This window comes from Siphateles boraxobius, unplaced genomic scaffold (genome assembly GCF_051911475.1).
Source record: "Siphateles boraxobius isolate OS27281-9 unplaced genomic scaffold, OSU_SipBor_1 66, whole genome shotgun sequence".
NCBI classification, from domain to species: domain Eukaryota; kingdom Metazoa; phylum Chordata; class Actinopteri; order Cypriniformes; family Leuciscidae; genus Siphateles; species Siphateles boraxobius.
The window spans coordinates 26,647,982-26,670,505 of record NW_027509193.1 but is presented as its reverse complement, the minus strand read 5'-3'; the positions used below and the strand labels follow the sequence as shown (position 1 = coordinate 26,670,505).

The 22,524-nt window shown below is 36.6% G+C and overlaps 2 protein-coding genes across 3 annotated transcripts in view; one reads left to right on the top strand and one right to left on the bottom strand.

Annotated features, from left to right (window-relative positions):
• Positions 1 to 22,524, bottom strand: part of eif3ba (eukaryotic translation initiation factor 3, subunit Ba) — a 220,829-nt gene that overhangs the window by 56,223 nt on the left and 142,082 nt on the right. The gene's annotated exons all lie outside the window — the stretch shown is intronic.
• The window catches only part of ttyh3a (tweety family member 3a), a 68,301-nt gene that overhangs the window by 32,428 nt on the left and 13,349 nt on the right, over positions 1 to 22,524 (top strand). For both annotated transcript variants that reach the window (XM_077213338.1, XM_077213337.1), the window contains exons 6-12: positions 297 to 392; positions 3,046 to 3,118; positions 4,426 to 4,501; positions 11,476 to 11,531; positions 15,784 to 15,876; positions 16,827 to 16,919; positions 18,455 to 18,591. In XM_077213338.1, the coding sequence (XP_077069453.1) occupies positions 297 to 392; positions 3,046 to 3,118; positions 4,426 to 4,501; positions 11,476 to 11,531; positions 15,784 to 15,876; positions 16,827 to 16,919; positions 18,455 to 18,591 (624 nt within the window). The remainder of the gene's footprint in view (positions 1 to 296; positions 393 to 3,045; positions 3,119 to 4,425; positions 4,502 to 11,475; positions 11,532 to 15,783; positions 15,877 to 16,826; positions 16,920 to 18,454; positions 18,592 to 22,524) is intronic.

The following is a 22,524-nucleotide window of genomic DNA, read 5'->3' as shown; positions in this document are numbered from 1 at the left end:
CTGTCACCAATGCTGCATTTATTTGATAAAAAAATACAGTAAACAGTTAATATTACCTTTTTTTGGATTTTTTTGATGAAAGTTCAGAAAGAACAACATTTTATTTGAAATAGAAATCTATTGTAACATTATAAATGATAAATGTAATGCATCCTTGCAGAATAAAGGATGTGGTAGTGTATTACTTAATATACTTAAATGTACAATAGACAACTGATCTGTTAGTGTTAGTGACATTAATGCTGTAGAATTTGCTGCGGTTGAAATGTATTATGTTAATGTGTTGTCCTCATTAGGTGGCTGGGCTACCTGGGTCTGCTGCTGTTTGATGTGCTTATTTGCCTTCTGGTGCTCTTCGGTCTCATACGCAACTCCAAAGGAATTCTGATTGGGTAAGAAGGTTCTTATAGATGTGTCTTTGAGTCATGTGTGGTACACCAGGGAAAATAGAGCTTCAGTGCTTTTAGAATTTGGAATGAATTAATAATGATTGAAGCAAAAAGTATCCATGTAAACGTAGCTATTGGCCCTGACATACAGTAGTCAACATTTGAAATGGAACAAAAAAGTTCATCAACATTTGAAGTGTATCATAAAAGTTCATCAAAGTTGTCCTAAGATGAGAACGGGTATTGTTCAAAATTCATGTATAACTTTGAAAGGTTTTGATCCACTTCAAATGTCGATTACTGTATTTTAAGATATGTCACTGCAAGTTGCTTTCAGTTAAAACAGCTCAAATATGCATTTTAATGCATTAAAATAGCTTAAGCCTTGTCTGTGAAACCGGGGGACTGAATCGTTTGTCGTAGTGCTTCATGGGAGTGGGCGGGGACAGATTTAGGTGCAGATTTCTTTAGTTTCTCACAAGGATTTCTTCTCTTGAACACAATATTTAAAAAATAAGTAATTATGCGGCTGATGGCTTTAGCCAAAGCACATACCATCAATTAACTTGGGACCTGGCTGTTGCACACTATACTAAAAGAATAAATATATATATCGTTAACTTATGTTGCTCTTCTACCTTTTGAAACGGCCTTCGTGTCAGGAGCTTGCTGTTTATAGATATTTAGGCTGCAAACCAGGTTTTGAAACGTGTATGTTAGAGAGTCCATCTCTGGCTGCAGAGAGTCCGTCTCTGTCACTTTCTGTTGTATGTTTGTTTCTTGTGGGTACACCGAGGTACCTCAGGTGCATTGTGTGGGAACAATCATGTTTTGTCATTTAGTAGATTGTGCAAAACAATTCCACTAGCCCCGCCAAAAACACGGATAGAGCTGTCTCATTGGCCACTGATAACCCGCTGTTTCTTAATGAAGGGAGCAGTGCATTGTTTCCCCGGGCTAGAGCTCACATTAAAGCCTGGCGTCGCTATCCTGTAGCTGGCCTACCGATTTCCTCTGGCTTGTCTTGCCCATTATATGTTCAGACATTTAACATTTTGCATTCACATTATATAGCAAAAAAGCCTGTTTGACTTGAGGCCGTGTCAGAAGGTAAATGTCAGGATATTGATTTGCTCAGTAAAAAAAGTTGCCACTTGCTAAAATCACGACATCTTGAGGTTGCTATAGTTCACTCCTGACGTAAGGCAATTCATGATACCAAGATACCATCCTTTTGTTCGATTTGGCCTTAATTTAAAAGAACAGGTGGAGCCATAATGTTCATTAATGTACGTTTAATTAATCACAAAAAAATCCATTTGATATGTTTTTTTTCTAGAAAACAACTTTAGAGTTTTATACCTCAAACTGTAATTTTTGTTCAGATTTTTTGTTTGAAATATGTGAACATCCATAAGATAAATATTAGGGGTGTAACGATACACAAAACTGACGGTTCGGTTCTTCCCACGGTTTTGACGTCTCGGATTTTGCAAGGATTTTTAAAAAAAAGATCTGCTAATGCTGTAAACTATATGGAGCCAGCACATTACTATAACATTAAAGGTTAACAAATGAGCCTAGACTTTTAGCCTAAATTCAGATGCTATTTATTTTTTAGCTATAATAATCAACACCCAACACATTGTATGAAAACATGTAAACTGAACATAAGGCAGTTTTTGCATTTTACATTACTTATGTTTTTACTCTAATTCGTTATTGGAATATAATAATTTAAAAAGTTGCTGTCATTTTCATTAAAGATATTTTAAACATACATTAAATAATTAAGATATCATTAACAGGTTAAGTAAAATCTAGCCTAATATATAGGCTAATATAGTGCATTTAGTGCAAGAGTTCATTTCTCTAGGAACCAACAAGCTGTGGACACTGTAATTATGACTACCTGCTGAGGTAAATATAATGCTATGTGACAAAGTCTTTCCGCTGCTGAAACACTGATTGAGCGATTACACGAGTTATGATGCCTTTCAATAAGTATACTGTATTTTTCAACATACCTTCAGGTGTCCATTCATGTTTATTCTGTAACTGAGGAAGAGATGATCGCGTTTACTCGCGTTTACTCGCGTTTACTCCGCGCTGCCGCTTGAAATGAGGAGCAAGTACAGAGATCTGTCACGACTCACAACACAATCGCCATACGTATCGTGGGTTCAGTATCGCGGTTTTTCGGTTCGGTTTGAATATCGTTACACCCCTAATAAATCTACTTATTTAAGATATCAAAAATATTAGTTTTTTAGAGAAGTATTTTAGTTAAGTATTAAATTATATTAATAAAATCAAATTATAATAATAAGTTTGTGCGTATTTATTATTTAATTTTATTAATATAATTTAATACTATTATAATACAGGTGTTTTGGTTGTTTTGCTCAAAGATGATACTCATAACAAGCTATATGGATGATGGCAATAAATGTGTCCTTAATCCCACTGCTGCCTCCATAATTTTACCACCATTAAATTCTAATTTATATTTGAAAGTAATGGAAATTGCTGTGGGATGAAGGGTTTTCCCCAGCAGAAATAACCCTTTGAAGGGTTTCCAACCGTTTAAATGTTCATAACATGTATAAACTGTATATAATGATGGCTGAGATAATCATTATATTTGTTCTCTCAGGGTGTGTTTTCTGGGTGTGTTGGCGCTGGTGATCAGCTGGGGCTCACTGGGTCTGGAACTGACTGTCTCCTCGGTGAGTGTCTCCATGGCAACACTACTCCACACAGAGGCAGGACAGTATTGTACTGATGCTTCCTCTTATGATCTTTGCTGCACAATCTGTTGAATTACCTAAAGCAGCCAGTAATATTATCTCTGATTAGAAACCTGTTTAGCACAGTTATACCTTAATTACTGCTTTGAAGGGGAGATATCATGCCATTTTTTTCTGTAGATGTACTTGCACACAGAGTCCGAAATCCTCGTCCGAAATTTTTGAACGTTAAAAAATTAATACGACCGCACGTTGTGTTAATCAGGTTTACACACTGCCTCCGAAACTTTCGTCCGTCATAAAAAAATTCGGATCGGGTTCGATTTTCTGCGTTTTTCGCATCTGTAGCAAGCATTTTGAGAACTGTTTTGACTGTTAAGAGCCACCGAATGACGAATACGAAAAAAGGCATACACAAATTTCGGACTCTAACTTCATACCGGACATTAACTTCATAAAACAATTTCATGGTGCTGCTTTTACTAAATGTAAAATGCAATGAAACAGAAATCAGCAATCTCATAGGTGCAATTTTTATTTTATTTTTTTATTTTATTTGAACTTTTTAACTTAACATGCCATAATAAAAATACAACACTTATCAAACAGCTGAAGCACAGCAAGCTGCCCAGACGCTATTTAAATCACTGCCGCTAAAAGTAACTTAAATATATATACACTACCATTCAAAAGTTTGATGTCAGTAGAATTGTTTTTGAAAAGTCTGTTATACTCACAATAGCTCTATTTATTTGCTCAAAAATGCAGTAAAATAAGTACTTTTTAATTCTATGATTCTAATATGACAATTTACTTCTCAAGAAACATTTCCTATTACACTGTAAAAAAATATAAAAGATCAATAAGTGGACAACATATATTTTTACATTGCTTAAACTCATCAAAATAAGTTTTCACAAGTTATAGAAGATTCAGCTATTTTTTTAAAGTTTTACTGTAACTGTCAGTTTAATGCAATTTAAGTTGAAATGACTTAAGTATCCAAGTTTAAGGTACTTACAAATTTAAGGCAGAAACTTTTTTTTTCTTTACAGTGTTTCAATGTTGAAAACAATTGCACTGCTTAATATTTTTGTGAAACTTTGATAAAGTCAGGAAACCTTAAAACAACCGTGTTTATTTGAAATAGAAATCTGTCAGTTTTAATGAATTTAACGAATAAACTAAGTCGATTAATTGGTCCTGAAAAATATTTCTGAAATTCAGTGGAAAATGCTATAAAGTGTAGAATTTACTTATTTAATTGCTTTTCTCTCTCATTTTAGGGCTTCAGTGACTTCTGTGCGGCACCTGACATGTACATTACCAAGGTGTCAGAGCAGTACACGCTTATCAAGAAAGGTACGTTTTATTCTACTCCAGTTCTCTTTACCATTTTCTGTCTTCCACCTCCTGCTGATTTGTGAGTAAGACACTTAATCTAGCAGGTGTTATTGTGAATCACTCGCGAGTCTGTCTGAATATAGACTGTCCTACGCCTCCTGACGGAGGAGCGTGTTCTCTGAGGAGTGAACAGTCACACAGGCTTTCATTTCCTGTTGGCTCAGAGAGGAAGCGTACCATCTGACTTTCTCTTCTTCACTTTATCAGCATTACTCAAGACAGCAGTTCCTCTTCAAAGTGACCTTATTATCCACAGGAGGCTGGATGCTCTCAGTAAATCAGTGGGAAGAGACAACTGCGTGGGTGTTTTATCCACAAGTCTGTGTTTGTTTTGCGGTCCAAGCCCTTTCTCTTTGGGTGGCCGGAGCGAGCTCATACATTCTGGTCAAGCCTAATCGAGGCGGACTCGGGGCACGGCCCATTGGAAAATGGTCTTCCTGTGACTTATTCCCTGGAAAGGAAGCATTTTCACTGGCTTGGACATGTGTGAATCCTGTTAAAGAGGACCTATTATTTTGCTTTACATTTTCAACTTTCTTTAGTGTGTAATATTTCTGTTTGAGTATGAAAAAGGTCTGCAAAGTTACAAAGTCACTCCAAATTGTTTCTGAACTCCCTCGAATGCCTCGATTGTAATCTTGAGTTTTCTTCTAGGAACGTAAACATCACAATATTCCTCTCCTCCACAATAGTGCAAGGCCTAGCTGAGTTGCATTAGTAGTCTGTTGAAACTCAGTTATAGTAAGGGGCGTGACATTTCTGAAATGCGCTCGAAGTAACTGACCAGTCACAACACACTGGTCCAGACAGCCAATCAGAGTACACTGCGCTTTTCTGAAGGAGGGGCTTCATAGAGACAGGAACTTAACGGAGCATTACTGTCAGACTGGGAAGGGAGGTGCTGCAACAATGTATTTTAAACATTCAAGCATGAACACCTATTCTAGTAGACCCAAAGACAAAAGCAAGACTTTATGAAAGTGGCATAATATGGCATCTTTAAATGCTTTTAAAAGGGTTTTGTTATGTTGGAGCTATTGTCATTAAGATGGAGAGGTTATATTGGGGCTCAGTGAATGACTACTAGAATTGGTGCTTCGCAGTAAGCAGAAGTGTAATAATAATAATAAGTAAGTGGAATAATGCATGTGGATCCCTGTATGCTTTAGTGTAGCAAAAGCAGGTTCGATATGTCAACTTTGGCCTCTGTTATTATTAATCAATTTGTTAGTCGGCTGTGAAGAGAAGAGCTACAGAACAGAGAACTTCTGAAGAACAGAATACAGGAGTGAGATAAGAGGAGAGGTGGAGAAAACTGCTGAAGGACGGGAATGATAAACCTTGTGACTCTCAGCTGCACACACCCATGAAATTGTGTGTCTTCTGGGCTCTATTCTTATCTTTGTTCTTCCTATCTTCAGTCTTTCTCTCATTTGCTCTAAATAACTCCTTAAAGGGATAGTTCACCCAAAATTTAACATTGTGCTGTTATTTATTCACCCTGATATAATATTCAGTTTGTAATATTTTTTGGGGGTCTGTGGAAATAAAAATAATAAGTTTGTGTTTTACCAAGACTTTTTTGTCTAACCCAGTTCATATTGTCCATGTGCAGTCAAGCACCGAAAATTAACAAGTGCTCCATGTGACTTGTGCACTATATTCTAAAGGCCCATTCACACCCAGGACGATTACTATAAAGAGAACGATAAATATATAGTTAAAGAATAGTGAAGTCCACATCACAGCTATAATGATAATGACACAGAGGAACGATATCATTCAGGATATCAGGAACTATTTTATCCAGTTGATGAGCCAATCAGAAACCATCCTGCTGTAAACAAGCTCGCACATTTAAGGTGTGAGACTAGTACGCGCTTAGAATAAACAGAACGATATAGTCCACTGTGTGGATGCTAATATAGCTATGATTATGGTTATCTTTACATTTATCGTTTTTGAAGTGAACGGGCCTTAAGTCTTTTGAAGCAGTGTTGTTGTTTATTAAAACTAAGACATCAGACTTAGCTCACACCTTTGCACAAGTTACGTCCCTTTAGTCCAGAAAAAGATTTGGAGCAGTGATTCAGCAGGAAGCATTAATGGCTGTAGATGGATTTCACAGAGAAAAGTATGGAAGCTTGTTTCCGCCACTAAATAAATAAAGAAATAATAATAATTACGACTTTTTATTTAACAATTCTGACTTTTTTTCTCACAATTGCGAGAATTGCGAGATATAAAGTCAGAATTGCGTGTTGTAAAGTCGCAATTGCGTGTTATAAAGTCAGAATTGCGTGTTGTAAAGTCGCAATTGCGTGTTATAAAGTCAGAATTGCGTGATATAAAGTCGCAATTGCGTGTTTTAAAGTCAGAATTGAGATATAATTCTCGAGTTATAAAGTACAATTCTATGGGGGAAAAAAGACTGACTTTTTCCTCAGAATAGTTTATATCTCACAATTCTGACTTTATAACACGTAATTGCGACTTTATATCACGCAATTCTGACTTTATAACCCGCAATTCTGACTTTATAACACGTAATTGCGACTTTATATCAATCAATTCTGACTTTATAACCCGCAATTCTGACTTTATATCTCACAATTCTGACTTTATAACACGCAATTGCGACTTTATAACACGCAATTCTGACTTTATATCTCGCAATTCTGACGTTATAACACGCAATTGCGACTTTATTTCACGCAATTCTGACTTTATATCTCGCAATTCTGAGAAATAAAGTCAGAATTGTTAGATAAAAAGTTTGCAATTACCGTTTATATTTTTCATTCTGTGGCGGAAACAAGCTTCCATAGAAAAGTGATCAGTGAAGCTTTGAGAGTGTTCCCTCGGGCCATCACTGTCCTAGACTCACAATCATTCTACTGCGTTTCCCCAGAATAGAACCCAGACTTCTCTGTACTTACAAACAGCACGCATGTCCCTGTGCCATCATGTGTCTGCCTTCTGTGAGGAAAGCCTCAATATGCATTCCAGCAAGTCTTCTGTGCTGTGGTGTTTAATAGTCTAGTTGTTTAACAATATTGGGGGTTTTTTAGCTTGGGGAAAATCTTAAACATTTTGAAATGTAAAAAATTAAAAATGGTGATTTAAAAATTTTATTTACTCCAAAAAACTTTTCTTTTTCGCTGACAAAAATTGTCAAAATGATTCCCGTTTACACTGATCTTAAAAAAAACCCAGATAAAAAACGCTGTATTCATGCCAGGCCATTAGTTGGCGAGGTCATTTTGTAAAGAAACACTACATAGGTAAAGAAAACGCCTATAGACTGAACACATAATACGCATGTACACAACGTCACTGTTTTCACAAATTCACATTTTTGCAGTTTACACAGAGACTATAACTATATCATTTTCAAAAACATTTTAAAAAAAGTTTGCGTTTTCAGCCAAATGTAAATGAACGGCCAAAACCAATAAACAGTTTTCTGTTTTCGGTGTCAAAAGTGCCCCTTAGACTGAATGCTTTTGCTACTTCAATATGTAAATCACTTATTAATAATTCACATTGTTGCTCACAAGGGTGTAACAAAGTTTATCCTCATCGCATGTGACGTTCACTCAATATTGATTTCAAACCCAGAAGATGACAATAGTCCAAACATATCTCTACTTTTAATGGGGAAAGTGTTTAATTTAATGCTATAATTGTCTTCCATGATGTGCACGGTTTAGTCATCTGATAACGTCCCAAAAGAATCATCATTGGAAAAAAAAGCAGTGAAACCCTTCATAAAGAAGATCTGGTGTGTTTCCTGTCTTGCATGAATCAGGATCTTTTACAGCCTGCAGTCATCGCAGAGTGAGTGGGATTCAAAGCTCACCCTCCTCTCAGAACCGTTTTGGAAGTCGCTCCATTGTCTTTGTTTCATAAAGGCATCACCAGTCAACCAATATTGCATCCAATTACTGGAGGTCATTCACACATGACATGTGAGACTATTGGGCCCTGACACACAGCATGAATACTATTACAGCCTATAAATCCAGCCATGAACTACACTATAAACCAATGCCGCTCACTTCAGGATTTTGTATACAGCCATCCATGGATAGAATTGAGAGGCCACTTTATTCCCCTCATTATTGCTATAATTATCCCGTTTGTATGCTATCAGGGAGGCCAGTAGTATGCGATGGGAGAATTTGCTTGCTCATAAGCAGGTTTTACAGACACCATTGCTGGCACTTTTTCCTGTGACCGCCGCCATGCGCTTGTCCACGTGTGTAATGATAGTGATGAAAGCATCACTCCTCCTCAACAAACCCACTGCTCTGACGCATGCGTCTGTTTTTGATTCTCATTCACGCAACCTTCTGCAAGCTGCGTATGAAGATGGCCCAAGACTCCATCTGCGTTGGCGTGTGGGGGTTTATGAGAGGAGTGAATTAGTATTTCCTGTGCAGTAATAGAAAATATATATTTTTTTAACCCTGCAGTCTACATCTTCATTGCACTCTTCATCTTTACAGTCAATTATCAATGTTTTCAACATTGATAATTAGAAATGTTTCTTGAGGAGCGAATCGACATACAGTTTCGATATTATGGGAATCAAACCCATGACCTTGGTGTTACTAGTGCCAAGCTGAACTGTTTCAGGTACTAACCCCAGTTGCTTTTTTTTAGGAGCTAGGTCTTCTTTCTTTCAGTCCTCCTAAAAATCGACACTCTTCAAATGTGTGATTGTGATTTCTCTTCACCTTTGCTAAAAGTAGTTGCTGCATTAAGCTGTCTGCTGTCATAAGCTTCGCTCCTTTTCTACCCTCCCAACACGTTACATTCTAGTGATATTATAAGTGTTAATGTAAACTGCTACCAAATATGACAACCATTACTGATACACATTTACTGACAAGCATATGCAATTATTAAGGTACAGTTGAGAGAATCTGAACTTGCAACCTGGGGCAAGAGTTATTCTTGAGCACCCCTAAGACTGAAAGCCTACATTTATTCAATATTTTGGCTATTTTTAATGCTTTAAGCTACCAATTAGTGTTCTCAGCTTAATTTTAACATGTTTTAGCATCTCTAAATCCGTTCTAGAGATTTTTCTCTAATATCTGTGCAAAAAAAAATCTGGTCTAGTCTAGGATTAGTTATTGATTCTTTTGCATTGACTGGGAATTTGTCCTCTACAGAAGAGAAATTATATGTTAGGCTAATCTTAGTTGAGTGAGGCAGTCGTGAACTGAATTTAAATTGGCTCGTGGTTGGAAATATAGCTATTCAAATACCTGACATGGCTGCTGTGGGCTCTCTGAGGTCAGCAAATGATAGTGTGTCAGTGTGAGTTCATCTGCTTAGGGCGAATGTGAAACGGAAGGAAATAAGAAAAGGTTTTAGGTTTGTAATGACTTACAGTGCTTGTGGAATAAAGTCCAAATTGACAATTCTGAAGGACTATATTTTTTTACTTAAAATATATATATATATTGTCAAAACTTCACCTCCCTCTTTCAGCAACATCTCTTGTCTTCTATGGTGACATGTTTACTGGCGCTAGGGTGGGACAACCTGTCACTCACATCATGAGATCGACCAATAGCAAACCACAATCCTCCAAACAATTGCCCGCCCTACATTTTTCTTGTTTGAAATGCCGTTTCAATTGGATATAGGACAAAAAAGGAAAGTAAAAAGTCTATCGCAACTTCCGTTTCATGTCGAGTTTTAATAAGAAGTTTGTAGAGGCAAGCAAATGGAAAAACACTGCCCTGACTGGAACTTCATCAAGATGTTAAATGCTGATTTCTCCATAACACCTACTCTCTCTCTCTCTCTCTCTCTCTCTCTCTCTCTCTCTCTCTCTCTCTCTCTCTCTCTCTCTCTCTCTCTCTCTCTCTCTCTCTCTCTCTCTCTCTCTCTCTCTGTCTCTCTCTGTCTCTCTCTGTCTCTATCTCTGTCTCTATCTCTGTCTCTCTCTCTCTCTCTCTCTCTCTCTCTCTCTCTCTGTCTCTCTCTGTCTCTCTCTCTCTCTCTGTCTCTCTCTCTATCTCTCTCTCTCTCTCTCTCTATCTCCATCTCTGTCTCTCTCTCTCTATCTCTCTATCTCTGTCTCTCTCTCTCTCCCTATCTCTGTCTCTCTCTCTCTCTCTCTCTAAAAATTAAAAGGGCTACATTTTCAAACAGTGGGGAAAAATTATATACATCAGGTCTGTGTAAAAACTGCTTAGTTTACTGATCTTCATGACAGATATGATACAAAATGGAGAGAAAAACGTTTTCCTTCCTTCCAAAACGTTCTGGTGATTTACAATGGAGAATATTACATTGTATTTTTATGTTTTTGTGTCAAAATTCAATTCGAATGTTTTGCCCTTTTGTCATTCTTGTAATAGTCGCGAAACGATCTTTCATGTTTTTATTGAATGTCCAAGGTTGGTGCCACTTTTTGCATTGCTGGAAAGAATTATTGAAGGGTTGGGTTTTGATTTTAACAAAATACTTTTTTATTTATGGTTGTAGGTACTCTAAAGTGAACATGGATCGCTGTACTGTTGCCAATTTTATACTTGGGCAAGCAAAACTAGCTATTTGGAAGACTTGCAGACTTGCTCTTGAAGGACGAATGGTTAAGGTTGTTAGTCTGTTTACATCATTTGTTGAATCAAGAATAAGGGTAGAATAAATATTCTTCAAAACTATAGGAAATATGGTTGAATTTATGTTCATATTGTGTGTAAATATTGATTTGTTTGTGTTTTGTGAAGGTGACTCTAATTTTTGTATTACTGTTTTGTATAGGTGTGTAATTTCTGATTGAGTAAAGAATTTTAAATCTCTCTCTCTCTCTCTCTCTCTCTCTCTCTCTCTCTCTCTCTCTCTCTCTCTCTCTCTCTCTCTCTCTCTCTCTCTCTCTCTCTCCCTCTCTCTCTCTCTCTCTACAGATATCCTGCAGTATTACCTCACATGTAACGTGGGTCAGGTCAACCCCTACCAACAGGTAACCATAGATATTAAACTATAACACATTCCCAATGCAAAGGCTTTTGAGAAGTACATTTTTTTTTTTTTAAATTTTATTAAAGCAGCACTAAGTAAGATTTTTTTTTCCAACATCGTTTCAGTGGTTCATCAAGTCGTGACAAGGTGAAATGCACTTATGCCACAGCTTTGCGGTCCTTTATCTGATATATCCACGCTATGTAAGATTGCCAGATCGGGTCGTGTTTCTGTAGTTCTAATGAGACATAAGAAAACCACTAATTTGACTTGCTTTACAGCAAGCGTTACAATTGCTCGTTTGTGATGTCACAATACATCATACTTTCATAACATCATGCATCATACTCTACCTTGTCTGTGGCCATTGTTGATTCCAAAGCCGGTGCTGGATAAACAGAGAGCGTGCGCGTGCGCGTGCGCGTGCGACAGTAGGCAGCGGTAGGCTAAATTATTTTCGACAGCGGTAATGGACAATTCCGCTTCCAACCTGTAGGGCGACCGCAGAGGAAAAGTTCCTTGGTGCTGCTTTAAGTGTTATTTTAGTATTATATTCTGTTATTAGCTGTAACTGTTTTTGCATTTAACTTTTAGTAATTGTTCAGATTTAGTGCATTTTAGGTTTTTCATGTGTTATTTATATTATAATTAATTTCAGCTTGAATTAAGTTACTGAAAATGATTTTGAATTAGTTTTTGTTCACAATACCATCACTGATGCTCTGGGAGAATTAACTTAGTCCTGTGCATTAATGTGGCTGTTTCTGTAAAGAGTTTGATTTAATTGCGGTAAGGAAGCTGCCTTCCTTAGATGGTAGTTGCCAGTGTACACAATAGACAGTGAGGCTTCTCACTGGTCTTTGGAAGACAGCCAATCTTCTCCCTCCTCACACTCACACGCCCCCTGCTTCGTTTGTCCCTGTACATTAGCATTCTCCTCGTTGCGAGAGTTCGATGGAAATGTGTGTTCCTTTGGCTTCCTGCCTCTCCCTTTAGTTAATGAAGTCCTTCTCCAAGTCTGTATTTGACTAATGCATGTGCATAATTCGAACAAATCACAGCTCTTAACTGATCATGATTGATGGATTATGTCAGTGCCGCCTCCATTGTCTTGATATCACTTAATTTGAATGAAGGGTAATGCCCATATGGATATTGAACGTTGTACTTTGTCAGCTGATGCCTCTAAATGGAGTTCCTCCAGTTCTCATGCTGCATACAGATAAACTCTGCCTGATTCACATCTGAGACGGTAAATAAGTGAAATGGATATTGATTTTAGGCTTAAAATGTCATCCAGGAACATTTAAAGAACATTTAAAGAGAAATGTTGAAGATTATGCAACCAATTTAATGCTTTATAGTTCAAACATCAGAGCTACTTTGCTATCTACGTCCGGTACCTTCTAAGGGGCTGTTCACACATGTTCTTGTTTGAAAATAACTTTCTGGAATTTCCTTATCATTAAAGGATGTACACTACTATTTAAAAGTTTAGAGTCTGTATAGCCCCTTTCACACAGCGCGTTGATCCCGGGAAATTGCCGGGAAATTTCCAGAACGCCTTCTGTGTGAACACAAACATGACCCGGGATTGATCCCGGGATCGATGCCGGGTTGGGGACCTAGTAACATTGCCGGGATCAGTCCCGGAACGTGCGCTGTGTGAACAAAAGCTGTAATCAATGCCGTGTCGTAATGATGGCGCTGAAGTGAAATAAGGGTAGTGAAACGGTACGTAATGCGCTAGTTTATGATCGAATCAGAGAAAAAAATGCACAAACGTGGTTTCTCCAGAGAGAAATCTCAGCTCATAAGCAAACTATAGACGCTGCTGAGACATTACATGTCACATCGATGTCACGTGTCTTTACGGGATTTTTACGGGTTGTGTGTGAACGCACTCTCTGATTCCGGAAAATCACTGGCAGTGTGAATGAACCAAAATCAAACGAACCCGGGTCAGATCCCGGGTCACTTTATCCGTGTATTTTCCGGAATCTCTGTGTGAAAGGTGCTTATGATAGGCTTAATGTTTTTAAAAGAAGTCTCTTATACTCACCAAGGCTGCATTTATTTGATCAAAACCGTAAAAACAGCAATATTCTAGAATATTTTCTATTTTAATATATTTTAAAAATGAAATTTATTCCCGTGATAGCAAAGCTGAATTTTCTGATTTATTTTATTTTATTAAAACCATGATTAATTTTTCTTCTAGATTTGATTAATAGAAAGTAAAAAATATTTTTTGTTTTATTTTTTAAATAGCAAAGACATGTATAATGTTATAAACAATTTCTGTCACTATTGATGAATTTGTTGTCATTGCTGCATAGATGTTATAATTTCTATTAAAGAAACCCACACTTTTCTATGTATGCAATGCTGCCTTACAATTTGAGCAACACAAAGGGTATCTTTGTGGAACAATGTTGTTGTAACAGCGTTTGTGTTATATTACTTTTCATAATTCCTGCCCAACTCCCTGCTAGCAGCACGCTTTTCACTTTCGCTTCTCGCTTTTTGAATTTGCGATCACATGTACTCTGTGTATAGGCCTATAATTTGCGGGCATTCAGGAGCCGCTATCAATATGGTATTGAAATCGCATTTGAACTCACTCTCGAATTTGCTATAATGCGTACTCTGTGAATTGGAAGTAGCGGTACTGACCGCACATTTTACAAGATAAGATATTTGTCAATGACCAAATCCTCTGCCACTGTTTTGTCAGTCATCTCGTCTCACTCTTGTCACGTGTAAATGAAATCTGACTACTGCTGCGAGACAGAGCAGAAACTTTCAGTTTATAGTTGTAGCGTCGTTTGTCTAACTGAAATAAATGGTTTTTATTTCTATAAAAAAGCTAAACGACAGTGGGGGCGGTGCAATGTTGAGCAAGTAATGTAATTGTTGTACGGCCGAACACTGTGCAACACCGACAACCACAGCAAGCCTACCTTAAGCTTGTCCTAGCTGCTGGCTTTTGTCTTCAGAAGTTAGTTTCTTGTAATATTGCCCGCAAGTAACACTGTAACCATGCTCCTGTGTGCTCTGTAAAGAAGGTACTTTCACTGCTTCTTTCTCAGTGAATGTCAGCAAATTTTCCAGCCTATCATTGTAGAACTGTTGACAGACAAAGCTGACACAGTGGCCCTTTGGCGTATCAAATATTCATGTTTTCGAGACCTCTGCTCTTGAAATATTCCATGACACTTTAAAATGTCCTTAATGGCCGGGTGCAAGAGCCTGTACTGACTTTTGTTTCGGAGTGTAAATGCAGTGTTGCATTATGCAAGCAGCTCTGAGTGGAGTGTGCAGTGGTGAATGAGCTCTGTGGAAATACTTCTACACTGGGCAGGAAGTGGCAGTTGTGCAACCCAGTTTATATTACCTGTCTAGCTCTTAACATAGTATTTTTTGTGTTTTTCACAAAATAACTACGATCAAACTATAACAACGACTGATTAATAATGTGATAGTTTCATTTAATTATGCTTAAGGGTGTAGTGAAGTGGTTCAACTTTTGTAGCACTTTTAAATAAAAAAAAGAACATTTTATTTTATTTTGAAAAATATTTTGAAACAGTATTTTTTTTTAAATCATATTTGTATGCAATTACATTTTTAAAAATGACAGAAATATTTAGCAAAATTACACATTTCTTTACTATTTTAAATAAATGCTTTTCTTTTGAACTTTCTATTTATCAAAGAATCCTGTTTTCAACTTTCATAATAATTAGAAATATTTCTTGAGCATCAAATCATCATATTAGAATGATTTCTGAATGATCATGTGACTGAAGACTGGAATAATGATGCTGAAAATTCAACTTTGATTTTATGATTTTTATATATATATATATATATATATATATATATATATATATATATATAATATGCAAATATGAAAATTACTATTTTTGTTTTTTACTGTTAATTAGTTAATTTTCAACCAATTTCTTTAGTTTCAATTTATTTTTATTCTTTTTTGTTGTATGTTTGAGTTTAACAAAAATGTTTTAGATAATATTACTTTTAGTATATAAAAAATACTGATTCCTATAATTTCTTTTTCCTCTCTGTGCTCTTGTTGTCCAAAAAAGGAGTAAACTTAAAAATGCCAAATGTAAATGTTAATGAAAGTTAAATTATTGATTTTTGAATCAAGTTTTTATGAAGAGTAAAAGCTTATCTATAAGATAACATTTGCACAGATCATATAACTGATTTCATTTGTCTTGTAGAAGATGTCAGGAAGTCACAAAGCACTGGTGGAAATGCAGGACGACGTGTCAGAACTACTGCGCTCTGCAGTCCGAGAATACCCCAACACAAAGGTGAGTACTCGTATGTTGGGGGTGTGTGTGTGTGTGTGTGTGTGTGTGTGTTTCAGAGCATACATGCAGTATGTACGGCCCATTTCCCTCAATTCCTAAAACACAAATGTCCCAAAGCTTGCCACGATCGTGTGTGTGTGTTCTCCCCCTGGGCCTCTGTCATTGTGCAGCATCTGTGTGTGTGTTCTGGCACAAAGTGATGGCTGACATTCAGTACATGTGAGAAAGTGTTGAGAGAAAATGCTGAATCAATGGAAATATTTCACCCTTAGAACCAGCTAAAATCTGTTTACCACTGCAGCTTTAAACAACTTAGACCTCACACAATACTGAGCCTTTAAAAGAAAGAAAACAAGCCGCTCTTCTTTGACATCCTTCTATGTGAATGTTTTGTTTGTCACGTGTTTGCTGACATCATGTGCTGAACTCATAAAAACTGAATAGAGCGTTAAAATTGTGAAATGTTTGAAATGGATTATGCTTCTTAATATATACACTACAGTTTAAAGGTTTGTGGTCAGTAAATGATTTTAAATGAATGTATACTTTATGCTTTTATTCAGCAAGGAGACATTCAATTAATCAACAGATATTTCTATATAAATCACTTTCTAGTCGTCAGTTCACAAATTCCACAAAAACTTAATCAGCACAACTGTTTTCAACATTGATAATAAATGTTTCTTGAGCAGTAAATCATATCAGAATGATTTCTGAAGGATCATGTGACACTGAAGACTGGAGTAATGATGCTGAAAATGCAGCTTTGACATCACAGGAATAAATTACATTTTACAATTTATTCACATAGAGAAGTTATTTTGATATTTCAAAATATTGCTATTTTATCATATTTTGATTAAATAAATAAGCAAGCTTTTGAAGTATACCTAACATATCTATCTAGGTTTTACATTTAGAGTAACCATGTTATTGTGCCTGTTTTTTAGGGAAACCTTGAGCAAATTCAGGGGGGTTTGAACACCACTGAGGTTGGACTGCACCAGCTCACTGCCCTTGTGGACTGCCGTAGTTTGCATATGGTGAGAAATAGTGTTTTGTTTCCACTTTGCACATCCGGTTCCACTCTGACTCAAAGTAAAGCACAGCTTGCCAAGATTTTCACTGTAACCTCAACCTGTGGGCTTCTGTTGACCACAAAAAACCAAAGGCTTGCAATCCACTCACAAACAAACACTCGTACACACACGTGTTTCCATCTTCTATCTGCTTTAAACTTCACCAGCACTTACTGCTGCAGTCTGGAGCCTGTCCTCATCTCCAAGATGGAAATGTCTGAAAGGATTCAGCATGACTAGAGTTCCTCCTCATGGCTGGAAGACAGAGGCCTGCTGTGTGGGTGGTCCTGAAAATGCATCTCCTTCCCATGAGAACAGAAAGAAACGTATAAAATATGGACTTTTGGAAATGTATTATATATTATTAATGGTGTTTTCATACTGCAAATGCAATAACACCCTTCACATTTCGGCCAAGCCGTACATCTGGGCTGTATGTGGGAGAGTTTGTGCTGGAGATGCAGAACAGTGCCGGCAGTAATTACAAATGGAGCAATTTTGCTGTTAATAATGACGGTAATTTGGAGGACGGAGACGCTGCCATGATTCTATGATAGCAGCATGTGTAGGACTGGTTGCAGTTTGGACAGCATTTATTATTAAAAATCCCTGTTTCTCTCTGCATGTGGTGCCATCTACTGCAGGAAGTTCTCAGTTAGAGAGTCTAGCACTGGATGTTATCATATCTTCTGTTTTTATTATTCACATACCCAGCAGAGATTTAAAAAAAAATACATCAGAGTTGTCCTAAGAAAAGAACAGCTATTGTTCAAAATTCATGTGTAAATTGAGGAAAGGTTTTGATCCACTTTAAATGTTGACAGCTGTATATATCCCATTCTTTATCAACTACATGAAGTGAATTAAACGTCACATTATATCAGAGTTCCCCAGACTGGGGTTCATGAAGGAACTGCGGGGGGTTTGTGCAGTTTAATGAAAAGCTGATCTTTTAAAAGATAAATAAAATGTATTTATTTAAATAAAATCCAAAGACAGGGTAATGCGTAATTAAATGACTTGCTGTGTGATAATTCAAATAATAATTAATTTGTTCGACAGGAGTTGATTAGATATGCAATGTGGTAATGCTGAGAAAGCGCTACTTAAGAGTGAATTTGTTTATGCAAATCCAGTTGTCAAATGCTGTGTCTGCGTGGCCTCTCAATTTTTCATGTAATTACAGGCACATGACCAGTGGCTGGTCTGTGTGTGCAATTCAACAAAACTACAAGACTTTCTGAACATATATAAGTGATAGGCATTTTATAAAGGACAATGTAAAAGATGAAAAAAGGAATTAGGGATGAGCAATAAATTATGAATGATTTACTGCCATTGTGTGCATAATTTTTTCTCAGCATCATGTCATTCAAAACCTATATGCTACTTGTATGCTTCCACCGATGAAAGAAAGTCAGTGATGGCAGTGAGTTAATGACCACATGTTCATCTGTTTAATAACAGGCAGTGTTTGTGTGTTTAATGTTTCTGTGCAGGATTATGTGCAGGCATTGACTGGAGTGTGTTATGATGGGCTGGAGGGTCTGATCTACCTGGTGCTGTTCTCATTCATCACAGCGCTCATGTTCACCTCTGTCATCTGCAGCGTGCCGCACACATGGCACGGCAAAAGGTGAGATCTTTATAAAACAAAATATATAAGTGGCCCAAGTAATGTTTATAATTTAATATAATATACTGATATAATAACAATAATAATACTTTATAGTCAATAATCAATCAGTGTGAATAAGTTGTGTAAATGTAATTAAGGCTTTAAATCAGTGATTTTTAACCTTTCTGAATACCACAACAATATGCAAAGGGTCCATACATTTTTAAGTTGTTTGTGATTTACTAGATAAATGTTATGGAAAAGATTTTTACAAATAGTTTTACAGTTTCTACCTGATTAAATTATATTAAATTAAATCTACCTGATTAATATTAAATAACTTGGCATAACTAAGAAATGTTTATTCAAAGAAATTTACAGAATTACCCATGGAGTAAGATTTATTCATTTACATGACTTTCCCATGTTTAGAAATCCCATTTTTCAAATTAGTCTACCTCAGATAGGGTTTCTATCATATTTTGTACATATATTCTTTAAAGGGTCTACTGCTGATATATTTTGAAAATTATACTCCTGCATATATATTTTGCTCGTAAGACTTGTAAATTTGTTTACGGTCACAATTGTGACCGGTAGTATAACACAGTACTTCAATTGAAAAAAAGGTATTGGCTGGTATTGGCAATCCTACACTGAACATATGCAACACCTGTGAGGGGGATGGATGATCTTGACAAAGGAGAAGTGCTCACTAACACAGATTTAGACAGGTTTGCAAACAATATTTGAGAGAAATAGGCCTTTTGTGAACATAGAAAAGGTCTTAGATCTTTGAGTTCAGCTCATGAAAAATGGGGGCAAAAACAAATGTGCTGCGTTTATAATTTTGTTCAGTGTAGTTATCAGTATTCCAGAAACTTTCAATGTGTTGGACCTTCTAGACGTACGTGACACCACCCCCCTCCCCCCAATTGAAAGTGACTGAGATAGTGATGGCTCAGATAGGGAGTACCATGGGTGAAACGGCCCATTTGCCAAGTAGACTATTGAATGGCGATGCAGAGGTGAACTATCTGGAGGATTAGGCAGATGTTCATGAGAACCAATTGGTGTGCCCCACACATGACCACAAACAACCCTTTCTAGAATTTACGGCCCATCTTCAGTGCACTGAATGAGTGCACACACATCTCCCTGAAACTGGCCTAGGACAGGGCCCAAGTTAAGTCATGGTCTAGCCTATAGGGGTCTAGCCCGAACAAGCAGAAGTTCCTCCAGGGTGTAACTTTGTACATAACAACCTTTTCACCTCACTAAGCCTCCTTCATGAAATGACAAAACGAGGTATTGGATGTCTTGGAATGAATTGTGTCAATAGGTCTAATTGAAGAATTTGTATGAATTCTGACTATGGTGTTTCCCACCGGTCACTATTGTGACCGAGTATAAAACCTAATATTTCACTAACTTAACCAACATAAAATCAAAAAAGGCATAATGTTTGAGTGTTAGGGAGGTCTAAGGAGTAAAAATAATGTACTTAAGTTGCAAGAAAAAATTTGGGATTAAACGGGTTAATTGAGATTAGGTTCTCAGAAAATCAAAACCCTTTGTTTGGTGGAAAAAAATCAACCAATAAGTAAATCCTGGATTACACACTTAATTGAGTACTTAATTTTTGGAATCTGATATATATTTTCACAGACAAGTATTAAGCTTGTCCCAGACTAAAATGCATGTTTGAGCTGTTTCAACTAAAAGCAACTACTGACATATCTTAAAATATTCTCTGAAGTTTGTGGTAATTTGTTTTTAAGAGAGTAATTTTATTTTTGTATATAAAAATATTTGGAAACCCTGATATGATGTAATATGTAATGCACTCCATGCTGTTGATAACAAAGAAAGGAATATATATTTTCTTTCTCTTTGTATTTTTCTATCAATATAGTACAAGATTATCCTATTACTAACCACAATTTTTGTCTGTAATTTGGAATCAATTTATTAATAATGTACCCAGCACTGCCAAAAGATATGAACTTTTGTGTAATGGGTCCAGAAGTGGTATTCCAGTGGAACAAACAACCGTTGGTTTCATAGTAACAAACAAGCCAAGCAAAAAGTGAAATTGAGGCGCCTGCCTACCTAGTTTTATATCTACCTACCATTTTATAATGACAGTATGCATCTGTTAGTGACCTTATACTATACATTTCTGTATTCATATCACTAATACCACTGTTTTAAGGCATTAAATACGCATTATCTGGCTTGTATTTTGCTTTACCGTGAAATGTGCAGTTTTGTTATTGTCATAAAACGTACTGTTCTTTTCCCATGCATACTTTTGATATGACACATTCATTCAGCGGAACATCCTATTTTTTGTAGTTAAATACACTCAAGGGGATTAAACCAAAGATAAAACAACAGTGGAAATGGTTAGTGGTATGTTTGTGTGTCCGTGGGCATTGTTGCGAAGACTATGGTCAGACACCTCATGTTCTCATCACACTCTTCGGTCAAGAGCAAAACGGAAACAGCTGCCTCGCTCCATCCCACCCCCCATTTTATAATGACAGTATGCATCTGTTAGTGACCTTCATCTATATATTTCTGTATTCATATCACTAATACCACTGTTTTAAAGCAGTAAATACGCATTATCAAGAGCAAAACGGAAACAGCTGCCTCGCTCCCCCCCCCCCTTGTTCCTTCCTTTTGAGCGCTCTGTGTGGGAATCGCTCACATCTTCCTCCCATAATTACATAAAATGTAATAATTCCCCGGCCTAAACCCATGAAGTTGCTCTGCCAGGACAGACTTGCATCAGGCAAACAGGATTACACTGGGAGAGATAGAAAAGACAAAGACGCCAGCTTAGGCACATTATGTAATTATCATCACACTCATAAGTGTACGTCTCATGATACACAGCTATTCACACTACCTCTTCATTATAGATAATTAGCAGTTTCTGAATATGAGTTTAGGCATGCAGTGCAGTGTCGAGGTAGAAACTGTACGGAGTGTTGGGAGAAGTCGCTGCATTCGTTTTTATTTTCAAATAACTTTTTGTTTGCATTAAAGGTGCACTTAGACATTTTTTACTGATTAAAAAAAGAATAGTACTTTTTTAATAATAAAAAAAGCTTAAAATTTTGTGCAGGTACATCAAGTAGCCTAATAAAAACGATTTTATTAAAACTAGGGATGCACGTTATTTCGGCCACCATATCGGTATCGGTCGATATATGTTCATTTTTAATGTTATCGTTATCGGCCTGATAAGAAAATTTGGTCGATTATATTAAAGCCGATAAATAATGGATTATTTCTTTCAGCTGAGACACTTCAGATGCACACTGTTCACCTTGATGTTATTGAAATGCTTGAAATATAATTGGAATCACTTTGAAAAGGAAAATGCAGTAAGTCTGTCATATAGGCTTCATAACATTGTAATGAGAACATCATTATAATTGTGTGCTTGGGATATAGTGAGACTTTTGTTTTTGTAACCAGGCTCTCAAAAACTATATAAAAATTTGGATTTAGATTTATCGGCCAATATGTCGATTATCGGCATTCAAAATGTAAAGAATTGTCGGTATTGGCCAAAATGGTCATATCGGTGCATCCCTAATTAAAACCATAATGGGTCCTTCTTGGGAGCAGACATGTTGGTCACATGACCAATTGAATACTACCAAAGTCCCATTTAAGGCCAGTAATTTCTCTCGGCGGCCATCTTTGAAACTCAGTCATGGAAGAGTTCTCTAAAGCTGTTCACCAAGCTTACTATTAAATTTCAAATCAATTTCATTTGAAATCACCAATGAAATCTGACAACAACCATCTCATAAATTGTTTCTAAACTCTCAAATCATGACAACAGACTGTATTTTCCAAGCTGTTCCAGCAAATATAGCAACAAGAGTTTCTTCTAATGGCAGCTACAGTGATGCGAGGACATAACTAGCT